The sequence below is a fragment of the Suricata suricatta genome, chromosome 8 (genome assembly GCF_006229205.1).
Source record: "Suricata suricatta isolate VVHF042 chromosome 8, meerkat_22Aug2017_6uvM2_HiC, whole genome shotgun sequence".
Lineage (NCBI taxonomy): Eukaryota > Metazoa > Chordata > Mammalia > Carnivora > Herpestidae > Suricata > Suricata suricatta.
In genome coordinates, this window is record NC_043707.1 from 61,931,704 (window position 1) to 61,948,769 (window position 17,066).

The 17,066-nt window shown below is 34.7% G+C and overlaps 1 protein-coding gene across 1 annotated transcript in view; it reads left to right on the forward strand.

Annotated features, from left to right (window-relative positions):
- Window positions 1-17,066, forward strand: part of DPYD (dihydropyrimidine dehydrogenase) — an 806,753-nt gene that overhangs the window by 653,620 nt on the left and 136,067 nt on the right. Inside the window, exon 19 of the mRNA XM_029948659.1 lies at window positions 2,194-2,336. Coding sequence (XP_029804519.1) covers window positions 2,194-2,336 — 143 coding nt within the window. The remainder of the gene's footprint in view (window positions 1-2,193; window positions 2,337-17,066) is intronic.

A 17,066-nucleotide genomic window follows, 5' to 3' on the forward strand; every position in this document is an offset into this window, starting at 1 on the left:
AATTTATAATGGAAATAAAAACTGAATTTACTATTAGCCAGTAACAGAGGGATCCATTTCTTGATTTTCGGATCACATTTCCTCAGAGAACATAATTACTCTTAATTTTTAAAATGATACCTTTATTAGTTTGAAAGGTTTTCATGTTCATTAGGTAGATTAGAAAGTTTTCGAAAAGAAAGAAAACCATGAAATAGAAAATGTCTTACTGACCTAATTGAACATCTTCAAATGCCACTGAGGATTTGCTGGTGTTTTTTAACACCTGTGTAATAATGTTGCCCTTTAAATGTAACTGGTTAAATTTTCAAAGCTGTGTTCTGGGATTTTGCCATTTGATGTCTATTAATATCAACTAGAGTATTTGCCCAAATCCCTGTGTACCCCCTTGAAATTATATCCCTTGGTGTTAATGATAGTCTTCTAACAGTACAGTTAGAAATAAATTATTTATCTGCTTAGCTCAAATTTCCTTTACTCTCTAGGGTCAACTAAATAAGAAAAAAAAAAGAATCCCAATGTTAATCATTTCAAGTAACATGTTATGTAGAAGCCATCAGCTTAATATGTATTGAACATATCAGTTATAAGAAGCAGATAGATATATATGTCTATCTAAAAGATTTATTTGTTGCAGATTTCCTTTAAAATGCTTTCATTTAACTTTTATTCTTACATTGGTATCTTTTTTAGTACAGCTCAGTATTTGTATACATATATATACATATGAGTGTCAGTGTGGGTGTGTGTTCTTGCTATGCCTTCCCCTGTCTACTATGTTACCTCCCCTATGGTTAAACCAGCCAGATTGAGAAAAACTGATAAACATTTTGAAGTAGAAATAGGATCTTGATGTTCAGTTTCTAATTTGGCCTAATTTACTGCCTTGTATTTTGGTGTCCATTATGGAACTCTGAAGTATTAGCATTGAACATTCTTGACAGAGAGACATTAATATCTAGTGGAAGCTTTTTAAGGTGCAAGAGCAATAAGAACAGACATTTCCACAAACATTTTTGGTGTTAAATGCAAAAGCATCAGTTACAGATAAATTCAATATCATCTGAAATGCATATGAACAAGATAAAAAGTTGCACTAATTTTAAGGAAAATTCTTTGTGCTTCCTTAAACTGAACATTCCTGTAAATACGCATTGATAATGTCAGTGAAGATGCTTGTGGTGGTGGAGGTGATGATACAGTACTCACCACACGAGGTGATTTTACCAGTTGCTTGTTTGTGTTTTTTTGTGGAACCCTGGGTTGAGGTAATGTCAAACTCTTGCACAGATAGAACTATTTTTAGTTCAGAAAATACCTTTATAGAATATTGACTTATGAGTCCACACCAGAAATATCAAATTACATTCCAATGTGATGAAAACACTAATTTTTTTCACGATGTGTTAACCCTTGAGAGTTGAAAGCAGCTTTAGTGCCATTAATCATTTAAAAAATGTCCCCCAAGTATTCTGTCCATCCATGAGGCTTTCATTATGATCAGGGAATAATATATTGGTAATGTCTGGCTGAGTAAAGTATAAAAAACAAGCAATACTCTTTAATTACTGAATTCTAGCAAATCATCCTTACCTTGGGTTGAAACTCTCTAATGTCTGGAAAATTAGATGAGGCTCACTATGTTTCATCAAATTGTGAGTAATACATGTAAAAAGCAATATGGAATCTGTAAGTTCATCAGCACCTTGCTTGTTTTCACAGTATCTCTAGTCACACCAGCTGCTTTATACTTAGTGGAAACATAACAGAGCTGTATGTCTATTTATGCACTGTATGTGATTGTTTTTCTTTTTCAAAATCTGCTGTTCCTTGTTCTTTTTAAAGCAGATGCTTGAACATTCCATATAATCTTTTACACATTACTGTATATCAAATTGTGTTATGCATGTATTTTATGCAGGAGTTCTAGAGTTGTTATATCCACTTGTATAACACGTTTGCTTACAATAATAGCATCAAAATTCTTAAAATAAATACACATCCATCAAATTAACATACTTTAAAACATGGCAGTGTATATGTATTACATATATATATATATATATATATCTTAAATAAAGATAAAGAAATTTGACTTTTGTCCAGTACAATAATACCATTACATACTAATACTTATAAGGCAATATTTTCAACTAGTCAATATGCTAACCATTGATTATTCTCATCTTGTAGGCACAGCAATCAGACCTATTGCTTTGAGAGCTGTGACCTCCATTGCTCGTGCTTTGCCTGGATTTCCCATTTTGGCCACCGGTGGAATTGACTCAGCTGAAAGTGGTCTTCAGTTTCTCCACAGTGGAGCCTCAGTCCTCCAGGTAGTATTTGTGTTTGTCTGCCCCTTCGAAAAGCTCCATCTAACATACCCACTGTAAATTATGTAATAACAAATATATTCTTACAGGGTCTCCTGAGAAAGAGACAGTGTGCAATTAAAATGGCAACACTCATTAAGTTCCTGTTGTGAGTAGAGAACAAACCTGAGATGTATTTCCTGCCCTATTAAGGGCTTGTGAATCCTCTATCTTTTAAAAATATTTTTTTCCTATTTGGTGCCAAAATAAATGAAACCAAGTACCAAAATGCACACTGTAGAACAGGGGAAAAAAACAAATACATTAATAAATCTGGGTAAAAATAATATTTTGATTGAAAATTAAAATGAGGGGTGCCTGGTTGGCTCAGTCTGTTAAGCATCCAACTTTGGCTCAGGGCATGATCTCAGGGTTCATGGGTTCAAGCCCCACATTCAGCTTTGTATTGACAGCTCAGAGCCTTGAGCCTCATTCAGATTTTGTGCCTCCCTCTCTCTCTGCTCCTTCCCTGCCTGTACTTTCTCTCTCTCTCAAAAATAAATAAAATATTTTTTTAAAAAAAGAAAAAGAAATGAAGTCAAGGGTAAGGCCAATACACAAAATATACCAAATGTGACTCTGAATTTCCTGGCAGCCAAAGCAAGGAAATTAATAGTTTCAAAAAATGTTCAAAATATAAATATAATTGATCAACTTCTTGTGATATGGAGCTGTGAGAAATCCTTCTATTATTGTCATAATGTGATACTTTGAGATGTAGTACATTATACTCTTAATAGCACTCCTACATATAATTTATTACTTATTACTTATACACTTGCTTGTTATAATGTTGCTTAGCAAAGACCCAATATAGTGCCTTGATGCATTAAAGCATAAGCATTTCCCTGAGGCCAGATACACAAGTTTAGATGGTCTGACTTGACCCAGGGATAAAATTTTTCATATGATTACTAGACTGTGGCCTCTCAGATAATACTCCATTAATATGGATTCTTACTATATATAACTGAATGAAATTAGAAAGCATAGAGTTTAATTTCACTTATATTCTCTGGTAAGAAACTAGAGAACAAATATCTTATGTTGCCAATTTGACAATCAGTTAACATCCTCTTACAAAATACAATCTAAAGGGGAAATGATATGTATCAGGATGCTAATAGAAGATACAAAGAAGAACCAAATTTCAAGACTGAAAATTATAATAACTAGAATTTAAATCTGAGTTAATGGGCTCAGCAGCAGAATGGAGACAACAGAAGAAAGAATCAGTGACATGGAAGGCAGAGCAATAGAAATTAACCTCTCTAGACAACACAGAGAAAAAGACTGAAAAAACAAATGAACAGCACTTCAGAGAACTGTAAGACTGTAATAAAGATCTAACATTCAGAGAAGAGGTCACTGAAGGATGAGATGGCAAAGAAATAATGTTTGAAAACTTCCCAATTTTTATAAAAGGGCAAAATCCTACAGATTCAAGAAGCTGAATGAACCTCAAATGTGATAGATCTAAAGAAATCCATACCAAAACTCATCATAGTCAAGCTTCTGAAAACTAAAGACAAAAAAAGTACCTTGGAAACAAGAAAAAAAAAAAAACCATTTCACCTAGAGAGAACAAACAATTTTAATGAAAATAGAATTAACATCAGAAAGCATGAAGTCCAGGAAATGGAATAATATTTTTCAATTGTTGAAGAAAAAGACCTGTTAACCTAGAATCCTATATCCTTCAGAAACAAAGGATAAATCAACACATTCTTGGCTGAGAAAAAATTAAGAGAATTTTTTTGCCAGGAGGCCATAACTAAAAGAATGGCTAAAGGAAATTCCTTCAAAAGAAAGGAAATGTTAAAGAAAGTATCTTGAGACATTGGGAAGGAAGGGAAGGGAAGGGAAAAAAGAAGGAAGGAAGGGAGGGAGGGAAGGAGGGAGGGAGGGAGGAAGGAAAGAAAGAAGGAAAGAAGGAAAGAAGGAGGAAAGGAAGAAGGAGCACGATCATCAAGAAATATATGAAGATAATATAAGCCCAGGCTTGAATATCACCTGAATTTACTTTCATGAACATGGAGAAATGTATGGACTGGAGAATGCAAGTGGGTTATGACTGGGTCCCAGAAAAGATGCTTGCTTATTTCCAAACATGTCATCTTTGGCAGGCCACACATGGAGGTGAAGATTGTTGACATTCTACCATGTGCTACTTCTGGCTGCTGCTACATACAGTATTATTACACCTACCTAAGAATGAAATCATTTTATTGTGCTTCACTTTATTGTACATTATAGATATTACATTTTTTTATAAATTGAATATTTGTGACATACCTGTATCTGATGAATCCATTTGCACCATGTTTTCAAACAGCATTTGCTCACATTGGGTTTTTGTATCACATTTTGGTAATTCTTGAAATATTTCATGCTTTTAAAATTATTATTATATCTGTTTTGATGATCTATGTCAGTGATTATGACTCACTGAAAGCTTAGATGATGGTTAGCACTTTTAGCAACAAATTATTTTTTAATCAAAGGATGTACATTCTTAGACATAATGCTATTGAACAGACTATAGTGTAGTATAAACACAGCTTTTATATGCACTGAGAAATCAAAAAAATCATTTGACTTTAATGCATTATTTGCTTTATTCTGATGATCTGGAACTGAACCCACAATATGAGGTATCCCTATATTTTGACACCAATTGAAGCTTGGAGGATGAAAGTAATGTAGCCAAAGTCACATGACTAGTGCTAGGGCTGGACATCAGGTTTTACAACTGTAGAGCCAATGTTCTTCCAACTGCTCACATTGCCTATCACCCTCCTAGGACCTCTAAGATGAGAGTATCAGTAATAGGCAGGTCTTCTCCACCTACTCAAGGCTCACATATTCAGGCTACAGCTTATTCCTTAGAGTAAGGATGCTAAGGAGAGAATAAATGTGAAAACACAGAAAAGTTAATCAACAAATGTAACAAGTAGACGTAGTATGTGAGTATATGTAGAATACTACATGTCCTCACAAAACCGTAGGGTGAAATAATCATTCAGATTGTGGTTTCTGCTTAGGCTCATCTTGGATCAAGAAGCAGAGAATCACTAAAATACCTTAAGAAATTGTAGCCTGTTGTATTCTATACATCCATGGAACCTGGGACTAGGACTGTAAGAAGCAGTGGGTCAGTTTTCAGGAGAGATCTCCATCTCTCTTTTGTGGTCCATGTGATTTCTCCCTCAGCGGAATCTACGGTTCTCATTCTTTCTCTCTCCAGAGCTTACTGCTTGTTTCTGCCTCCCCTGAACTTCTTCCTGCCATGTGAAACTTGGGCCCACTCTACATGGTAGTTGTTTTTTGTTTTTGAATAAGCTTTTTAAAATTTTTTTAGATTTATTTTTGAGAGATAAAGAATCAGCATGAGCAGGGGAGGGTCAGAAAGAGAGGGAAACACAGAATCCTAAGATAGGCTCCAGGCTCTGAGCTAGCTGTCAGCACAGAGCCAAATACGGGGCTTGAACCCACAAACTGCAAGATCATGACCTGAGCCGAAGTCGGATGCTTAACTGACTAAGCCACCCAGGTGCCCCTCTACATGGTAGTTTTTCAGCTCCAGCTTCTACATGAAGTACCTCACTAGCTTAATACATCTTGACTCAGATTTCAAAAGAGGAAATTCATTTTGCTCAATTTATCTTGTGCCAGGCCTCATCTTAAAACATTGGTCACCCAATGTGTTGACTGCTCTGTATATAGTAGAAGCACACTAAGTATTTGTTGGGTGATTTTGTTAAATGAATGTGTTGGAGTTGCAATTTTTTTTAACCAGCTTGTGAAGAGGAGATGAAGGTGTTAATATGGTGTACAGAATAGTTGCCAAAGGACCTCCCCTTCAGCTCTGGCTAGGAACTGCAGGGAGATTTCCAGCCGTGTAAACTATTGGTTTTCAAATAATTTTGTTAAAAATGCAAAGTTCTACAAATAGGCTTTTAGTGGTGGAAGATTATAGATTATGTATCAATTCTACCATTAGCTTTAGTTTTATTTAGCCAGAACATATTTTTAAACTAATTTTAGTGGAAGTATGAACTAAAATCAGTATTAAGAGATACTTATACTGTTATTAGATATACTTAATACGGTTATGAGAGTGAAAACCCTTGCATTTAGAATTTTGACTTGGCATTTGAAGGGGGTGGAGAATGTGCAATATTTCTATGTCTCTTTCATTGTAACTGAATTTCACCCTGTTCAGCTCTTCTGGGCTGCTGAATATTATTAGAGAAATTCAAGTAATTCTGCCAACTGGATTTACTTCAAATTCACGGTGTTTAATTTCAGCTGAGCCATGGGTGCAGCATCCATTTTTATTTGTCTTTAAAAAAACATAAAATTCTTTCCAGCAGTTAGTTCATGTCTTTTTCATATACCTCAAGGACCTAAACCCTCCATCAACACCCTGTATTTCTCTGATGCCGTTTGTTCACTGGCTGTTTTTACCTAACTCTGTCCCCATCTCTGATTCTATAACAGTTCTCTTGAAGAACTCATTTCCTTATATATCTTTGGGTGGAGTACTGTCAAACCTACCTTTCTAGTTATTTCTACTCAGAAGTGAAGTACATACTGACAAAATGCATTTTTACAAGATGTGATCAAATGATACAGTGCTGATACACTGGGGTATAGAAAGAGAAATAATGGGTACAGAAATAGTGACATAAATAAATATTTTGATTCTGATCTTGATACGTATATATAGACTATTTAGGAATATGATAGGTGAGTACTGGAATAAGGATTTAGTAATTTCAAATTGAGGTTTAAATGAATTCAACAGCTGTGACCTTCTATGTGACTTTAGGAAAAGTACTGACATTTCAAAAAGGAAAGGTTTCATAAGTTGGATAAGTGTGATAGAACAGGCCTCCCTTATAAATCATTATGCATCACAGAGAATTATTCACATATTTGTTCATTCAATAAATATTTATTAAGAACCTACTACATTCCTGGTACTGTTCTAGGGACTTGGAATTATTCTGTGAATAGAACAGGCAAAAGTTTATTACTTCCTTACAGTTTAGTGAGGGGAGAGACATAACATGATAAATATGAACGATAAGTATATTATTTTGTATGTAAGATCATAAGTGCTATGAAAAATAAAGAGGCCTCATTGAAAAGGTAAATTTCAGGGAAATATTATCAAAGTAAAATACTTAATGTTGGACCATCACTTGCTTAAATTTTTATTTGAGAGTTAACTGAAATATAAAAATTATAAAATATTGTAGATCACTTTGCAGTTTATAAACAGAAATGCCTTTTTGGGATTAAGGTTGCATTTTAATGGGTAATTTTTTGGTCTTATTACCACATCTAGGAATGTGTCATTTCTCACTATTTATTTCTATTATCTTATTCTGCAACTTGCTTTGACAAGGATGTTAACTTCTCTGTGGTGAAACATCCAAAAACTACCTTCAAAATGGTTCAGTGAATGTTGAATATAAAAACTAAGGAATTAGCTAGAGAGTAATTTGGGTTCCAGATCATTTCCCTAGTACATCTTTGGAGTGAAAATGGCTATTACAAAATAACCAAATACAAGACTGGGCAAGAAATAAGATTCAAAACCAATTATGGGTTTGTGTTCTTGGGTATCTACTCATAACTTTGTCAGTCAGCTAAATAGATTTCTAACTTATTTGTGTAAACTCCAGTGTATTTGAAATATGATTTATCTTTTTACTTGATAGGCTTTCATTAGTTAGAATATGCAAATTAGGGCTCTAAAATGGACAGATGAAAATTATTGGTAAATTTCAGATACTGAAATTTGTAAGTACCTCCTTGTTAAATTATATTCTCAAACTCTCCATAAACTTTAAAATCTTTTCTGGGTTTACTTGAAGAATAGAAGTTTGCTTCTGGCTGCCAATCAGTTATACATGAAGAGGATAGTAAATAAATAAATTGAATAATTCCCCTTAACTAGTTTGAAGAGAGGACTTTAATAAATTAAAACTGGGTGTTTTGTTTTGTTTTGTTTTGCTGTTTTTATTTTTAATTTTTTACTCCCAGACCTAGCCTTCCTGCAGAGTCCTATATCCCTTTCCTCTGATTTAGTACTAGTTTACAGTTTCTCCTAGTAAAAAACTGTTTAGAGATTTCTGTTGCAACTAAAATTCAAACTAAATCAGTCACTTGTAATGATAAGTTTCATCAAAAAATGTTCACTCTTCTTTATGCCGTATAGATAGAGAACATAAAGTGCAATACCACCTTTTTTTTTTTTTCACGGAATGGCTCTGGGTTCCTATAATTTAATTTAATGATATTGCCCACTACAATTTAACCTATTAAGGACTTTGATTCAGGACGTTGGAAATTATGGGAAGCCATCAGTTCATTCATGTACAATTATGACCTGTGCTTTCATTGAGAGTGTATGGGTGGATTTTTTTTTTATCCCATTTCTTTTGTTAAGATTTGTCACTGAAGTTAATAGAAAATCCTGAAATACAACAGAAAGAGGGAACATAGTGGGCACTTGCTGTGAAATGTCATGGTCATGTGATGGACACTCACTAAACTTAGATCGCCAAGTCAATTGTTAACAATAATCAATTGTTCTAATGGAGCTACTTCAGGCTAAGTGGAATATTTTAATGTGATCAAGAGATGTATTATTTTATTAAGACCAATGAAAAAGAAGTAATTGAAGCAGACAATGGTACTGTTTCCACCTGAGTGCAGATGCTTTACTGACATTCTCTTTGGTCCTAGCACCCAGGAAGACTTCAGTGCTTCAACTCCATTGAAAGGGGTCTTGAGAGGACACTAAATTGTATTTGCACACTATATTCTAAATTTTTATGGGTAGGTGGGAAATAGTTATTCAATGATTTGTCAGGTTTTTTTCCCCATTTTCAGTCACTTTAAAGTAAGTCTATGATCTAAGAATTGATAATAGTTGATACCATTCAAAGTTATTTTAAATGGCATCTGAACTGTTTACATAACTAGTTAAAATAGACATATTTTTCTTTCCACTATGCATTTCTTGTTTCCTAGCTTTAATGAGTGTTTCATTTACAATTTTAAGAACAATTTGTAAGTGGATATTGAAAAAATAGAAATCTATATTCTTAGAATAATATATAAGAAAAAATATGCTCTTAGTATCCATTCAATGAAATTACAACTTCCATGTCAATTATTACATTATTTTAAATTAGTTTAATGGATAGTTACTCTTAATGATTAGGAAGAGAGTTTATTTTTTGAAAAGCATTGTGATTCCACTGCAACAGTGTTGTTTGTAAGAAAATAGAGGAAATTTACTGGAAACCTGTTAGGCCTTCAGATGATTACACAATCTCCACTTGATAGAAAGCTTAACATCTAAATTCAAAGGAAATTAATTGAAATTACAATCTTTTTTAAAGATTTACCATAAAAAAGTAACAGTATCACATAGTGACTAATTTATGTGAGAAAATAACCATGAGTTAGGTAAAATGTTTGTAGATATAGCCATATGAAATTTCTATGTAAACTTTTTTGGGCAACGTTTTTTTTTCCTGACTCTTACCAGATTTATGTTGTCTGCTCCTTTTTGCATTCTCTGCAGAAATATGGTTAAATACTAGTCATACTTCTTTGTCAAAAATTTTTCATATTCATGACCAAAGTTTTAAACTACTATTTTCCTTTTACTATTCATTTTTTAAATCACAGTTGTTTAGATATTCTTATGTCACATATTATTTTCCAAATATTATGTTTTCTTTGTTGCTTTTCTCTCAAGCTTTTGAATTTATCAGTATCAGTTGGAATGAGATGCAATTGGACATAACTGATTTTTGAATAACCATCATATAACTTGTCCATCCAAATGACTGTAGAAATAGTCACTTTGGGAGGTAATCTGTTTTGAGTACTATCAATAACTACTCTTAATACTTTGAGGGTAGATTTCTATGTTATGTTATGTTTAATGGAAAAGTATTGAAAGGTAGCAGTCTTTATGTTCTCACAGGCTGACACCATGCCCCTTCTCTCTCCTCAGACCAAGGAGCAAATAAATGCCCAGTGGGCCCTGTTTACTTTGTACTTTCATGGCATTTTGTCCCTTTTTAATTACTATTTTTATTCTCCAAGATTTCAATTCCCTCCTCTTCTAAGGATACTGACAGCCTCCTTCATTTTTAGTTAGTTGCCTTGAAGTTAATTTTTTTATTATGCCCAAGGACAGTGGTCCTCCAAATATGACTGTATCAACACAAACACATCACTTCTGGAGGAAACATATCTCTAAGTTCATGTTTTGTTAACATTAGAACGTTGTCATCAACTTTCTATTAAAAAATCTTATTAAATATTAGCCTAAAAGTCAGACTAGCACAAGTCCCTTTCCAGAATTGTTTGGTTCTATCATGTGTGTAATGTATTTGGCTTTTTCCCCCCAAGAGTTCAGATTAGAATAAATTGTTTGTGCCATTCTAAGTTTTTTTCTTAGAAGAAAAGAATGAAAGCATAGACCAGAAGGACATTTCACAGTTGATTCCTTGCAAATGGCTACCTCTCTAAGAGTTTCTAATATGACATTCAATTTTGTACCCCCCCTATTTTGCTTTGTATGTGCTGTCCCAATTCTTTGTCACTTTTCTTAGTTTCATTTTGAAATGACAATGAATTGTTACCTTATGGTAATAATGATGTTCCTGGGTTATGGCCTCTCTTCTTTTTAAATGACTTCTGTCTGCCTTATGCTTACTGTCCTTATTCTGATGGGGAAAAAATAGGTTTTGATATTTTTCCAGGCTATTTTAAGACCAGATCTTTTGATTTTTTTTAAATAAATTTTCATGTTTGGAAGCATTGGTTTCTATCTGCAATCGTAACAGACCAAAGCTTAGGAACTTTATCCTCCTGAACTACACACGTGTGTAAAGCCTCGTGTAAGTCTTGTAGTAAATGCTTACGTTTGGCCGCACCCCACAGTATATTCACAGCAAACTAGACTCGCTGGAGTTACTTTCTTCTGGAGAGACCCAGTCATCATTTTAGTGGTGGTGCATTCTGAATTTGCTGCAGTGTGTTTTCCTTTTCTTTTTTCTGTTGAGATACTCCTGAGTTTCTTCCTAGCCCATCTTTAATGGAGTAGCTTTTGGTCTGATTTCTAATCATCTTCAAAGATTAGAAAATGTTGAGTCATTTGCTCACTTTCTGATCTTGATATAGGATGTGTCAAAGGCTGAAAGAGAGTAGAAAAGAGAAGAAGAGAAGAAGACCCTTACTGACAGTAGCTGTACCACAGAACACATAGGGCTCTGAACCAAAACCTGAGGCTCTGAGACCTGCTTTAGAAAGGCTAGTGGTGTCTCTTCTTCCCAAGGTGAAATTGAAACTCAGCAGTTCTGGCTTATGCCTCCATATCATTGCCTAATTCACAAGTTTGGTTTTGTTTATCTTGCAAACTGATGTTTTCAATGTCCTGTTCTTTTTAAATTTTTTTAACATTTATTCATTTTTGAGAGACAGAGAAAAGAGAGTGAACTGGGGAGGAGCAAAGGGAGAGGGAGACACAGAATCCAAAGCAGGCTCCAGGCTCTGAATTGTCAACACAGAACCTGACACAGGGCTTGAACTCACTGACCACGAGATCATGACTTGAGCCAAAGTAGTCGGACACTCAGTTGAATGAGCCACCCAGGCACCCCTCAATGTCCTGTTCTTAATGCATTTATTTAATAAACCCCATTATTGGTTTCTAGCATTTTTTGAAAACTTTGCTTCATTCTAGCCTTGAAGATCCTTAACAGTATTGTGTGCCATTTTTAGATATCCAGATGAGATTGTATTGCCATGTATAGTTGGGAGTTAAGAGAAGGGGCTCTGGATTCTACCACCTTTGCTCAATAAGCAGTTTCACCATTTAATGGCTGAATAAAATTGAGTGAATTAGTTAACTTATGTATACTTTGGCATATTCATTTATAAAATGGAAGTTAAAATACCTGTCTCATTGGGTCATTGCAAGGAAGAAGTGGTATTTAATATGTCCTAGAGAATTCCACAAATCAGAGTCCCAGTCCCTGGAGTGGCTCTTTCTCGCTCCCACCACCCTGGTTAACCCACTCTTCTCACCACTCAGCAAAACCTGGGACATCAGGGAGACTTCAGCACCCTGGTCCAGCTCTAAGATTAATGAATATCAACTTTAATTGTATCTGTCTCTAATTCAAAACTCCTAGAAAAAAGAATAACTGGATTATGTAATTCCAGTCATGCAATTGACATTTATTAAGGGCTTTTTTTGGGACAGATGATAATAATTTACTGAGAAAAAAGAATAAGAAAACAATTTGAGTGCACATTTATTTTTGCAGTATAAATTGTGAGTCTTGATGCAAATAATTACTGTGAAAAAATTGTAGTTAAATATTAAAATTCTTAGAGGCCTATAAATATTTTAGGAAGACTTTTAGTGGAAATCACAACTGTGTCTCCCATTTAGAAGTTTACAAAACCAATGATAAGTTTAAGATTTATGAGAACTTCTAAAGGAAATTTCTGTCAGGATATCTCTTTAGTTCAGTGACTCCTGACTCAAAATTCAGAAACCAGGCTTAGGCCAGATGACCTGTCTAGCATAGGAGCATTGAAATATGCCATTTTACCATTTTACCATTGAAATACAAGTGTATAATTGTTCCTTCAGATAGAAGAATTGTCGGTTAGGAGTTTGACACAAACATGAGAAACTACGGATTTTGTCAGTAATATTCTGTGCAGATATATATAATACTGACTGGATTATTATATCTTCCTCTCACATTTATACAAAAAAATTCATCTCTGAATGAACAGTTTACTCCTGTGTTGTAACAGTTTGTTCTAGAAAAGAAAATTTCATCAATGTTCCCAAAGAAAATGCTTTTAAGGGAAACTTTTGAATGTTTTATTGCAGACTACTCAACACATTGTAATTTCAGATAGAGAACCAAATAGTTTTCTGTTTTATCTAAGTGAATAAAAAATCATTCAAGAACTTAACTCTCTAGAAATACGTGTATGTGCATCATATATGTATTTTATGGCACTGGAGTTATACAGTAGATTTCTAAAATGTTTCTGAGACAGAGACATGAATTTTTACAGATTCTAATTACAAGTTAGAAGTCCTCTCACTGTGGGAAATTAAAAATGGAGACAATTAGGGAAAATTCCAGTTGAAAGAAAAATGCATTATGAAAAAAGCAATAAAAGCACAAGAAATAGGAAAGTAAAATCACTTCTCAGTAGCTTCTATGAATCAATTGTAGATCAATAGTGTGTAGTTAATGCATTACCAAGAGAGCATTAATTTGCAATTACCACAGGTGATCTGATCCTCTGTGTTCTGTCCATTGACACAAATGACCTTTTGTTGAAAGAGATTCTGTAGTCATCATTTTAAATAGAGCAACAGAAAGGCAAAAGGTAAGTATAGGTCACTTTCAGTCCTAAGTATCTTACATCACACAAAGTGCGACCACTTAGTGTAGCCCCAAATGGTCACATAATGGAGTCTAATGAGCCTGACCATGGGCCTGTCTGTTCACATACAGGATGGGTGTAACATCCCCTGGGATGATGATGGATAAATATGATTCAAGGTGAGACTACAAATGCCCTGAGTTAAGTATAACATAAAGTAGATAAAGTAGACCTTTGATAAGCCTCTACGATGAGAGGAGATATGAAAGACTTTGGTTCAACCAAGTAGGTGTTTTTGCAGTGCTCCTATTTGGTGCAAGCTGCGTAGCCTTGGAGGTAGAGAGTCTAGGACAATCGTACATCCTAGAAAGGAAGAAAGGAAGGAAGGGAGGGAGGGAGGGAGGGAGGGAGGGAGGGAGGAAGAAGACCTCCACTTTCTAGAAACTATATTCTAATCATAAGCAGTGTGGCAGGGACCCACACAGCCTTGTCTGGAGTCTGCTACACAGGCAGGTATATCAACCTCGAAATTGGCAGCTAGGCACAAGAAGATAGGACTACATCTTAGTAATACATGCTTCAGCACAAATGAAAATGTATCAAATCACTCGGAGTGAAATTCTAGCTCTCTGCTCATTAGCTATTTGACTTAGGCTTTCTTGGATGTGTGAACATTTTATACTTCAAGTTTGTTGTCTGAAGATAGGGTTGATGATAATAATACCTACTTCATAGGATGGTTGTGAGGATTAAATATTATCACATGGAAAGCAATCCAAGCAGTACCTGCATCATACTATCCACAGATGTTGGATATTAATTATGTCGTTATTATAACATTATCATCCCCTGCTACTATTTTTATGCATTGATAAAGAATATTAAAACAAAATTTACACCCCTCTATTCTAGCTTTTGACTAGCATATATCATAGCTCAGGCTGGTTGAAAACAGCACCTGAGGAAAAGGCCAAGTGCTAAGGTTTTATTGGAAAGTAAAGTCTAGGGTAGCTAGAGAAAAGGGGAATAGAAGAAAGATGAGAAAGATGGGATTTGAATACAAGGTAATGCATTACTGACTAGTCCACTGCCTCACAAGATGCAAGAGATACAGACAGTCAGTTGGCCAAATGGTACATCTCCAGATAGACTAGATAAAAAATGGTGCCACGGGACATTTCCCATGGAAAAGAGAGAGAAAATTTATCTGCCATTCATTTCATTTTATCTCCTATTGGTCGAAGTTCATTCTTCTGGAGAGTTAACTCTTCCATCTTGTGGATTCGATCACCCTGTAAAAAGCCTGATCCCACACCCTGATATGTGGCCCATTCTGGCACTTCATCCAGGATACTGACCTCTTCTATATGTCTTGTTATCAAGCCTGTATATTCATAGTGACAGATAAATTATTATCTTATAAGTTATCCAGTTAAAACTATAAGCTAATTATGCCACATACTGTGGAAAACCTACCTCCATATTTCTTTTAACCTACTTCCATATTTGGCCCTACTACTTTCTAAAACTAGACAGAATATATCCATGCTTTTTTTTTTTTAATTTTTTTTTTTTGATACTGAGAGAGACAGAGCATGAGAGGGGGAGGGGCAGAGAGAGAAGGAGACACAGAACTGGAAGCAGGCTCCAGGCTCTGAGCTAGCTGTCATCACAGAGCCCGATGCGGGGCTCGAACCCACAAACGTGAGATCTGACCTGAGCCGAAGCCGGAGGCTTAACTGACTGAGCCACCCAGGCGCCCCTCCATGCTTTTTTTTTTTTATAAAAGTCTAGAATTTCAGAAATGGATAAATACTTGTCAGTGCAGAGACAGATAATATTATATTACATTGTCCTTATTATCTTTGTTTATGACTATTGGTAGTAACACATGTAAGTGAAAATAGCATTCAATTTTAAATAATGTTTTTACCATACTGTAAGCTAGAATCTATCTCAAAATGAGACAGAGAAAGCTAAGAAGTTGAGTGGTCTCAAAAATCACTGTTAGAGAATTAAATGGGTATCCAAAGACTTCCTGAAACCTGGAGAACTGAGAACAGAAATGACCTAAGCATATGGAAGTGAGCACTGCTTATATCTGGAAATTCAGAAGAAGTAATCTGAAAGGCTTTCATAATGTTCTTTTAACACTGAGGAGCATGTATGCAAAACATGTTCTAAAGTTATTAATCAGAAATATATCTGACAAGGAGTTGGGATGTATACCTCTCTGCAAAATTATCTAAAATGGCCTTAATAGTGACTTGAGAAGGGAAAATGTTATCGTTTGGCTGACTCTCCACTCATTCCTTGGTCAGAAGCAGCAATGATCCATTAATCATTCAAATAGCCAAAGGAAAAAAAGAGACAAAGAAACAAATAGATGGAGTAAAGAAAAGAGAGGACGCAGGTCCTTAGTGTCAAGTAATTGAACTGAATGCAACGTTATAAGGGAAAACAATTTATTTATACCAGCTTTCAATTTTCTTCATGTATAGTTACATTGTATTAATAAATTATTATTTAAATCAGACAGTATAATTCCCATCTTTATCTGAAGTTGCCTGGCAGGTCATTCTGACCGTTTGGAATATTATCCATGCTAATTATGTCTGAGATCTGTAGTGTTTTTTTAATAGCAGATTTTTATAGATTTTGTAGATTTTTATAGCACCTGGCATTCTAGTGCCTGGACTTAGGATACCTATCTTGGGCCAACACCTATAAGGAACTGATAATTAAGAGAACATAAACAGCTTCTCAAAGCGTAACTATATTCCACAGCTAGGCTATAAGTACATTTTAACTTTGCAAATGATCATAATGAAACTAATATAATGGGTAATGCTTATATGGAATTTATTATGTGCCAGATACTTTGTAAGCTAATAATTATATTAGTTCATTTATACTCCAGTAATCCTGTGAGATAGACATTAGTATTTTCCATGTTCTGTAGCCAAGAACGTTAAATTGCAAGATGGTAAGTGGCAAAGCTGTGCTCTAAATTCAAACAACTTGGTCTAGCATCTGATTTTTAACCATTACATTACATTGGCATTTTTGACTATTAAGACAGAAATAAGTGCTAGTGGGGATGAGGAGAAACTGGAACCCTCATGTATTGCTTATGGAATTGTAAAGTGGCACAACTGCTTTGGAAAAGTTTGGCCATGTCTTAGAAAGTTCAACATAAATTTACCATACAATCCAAAAATTTCATTCCCACGT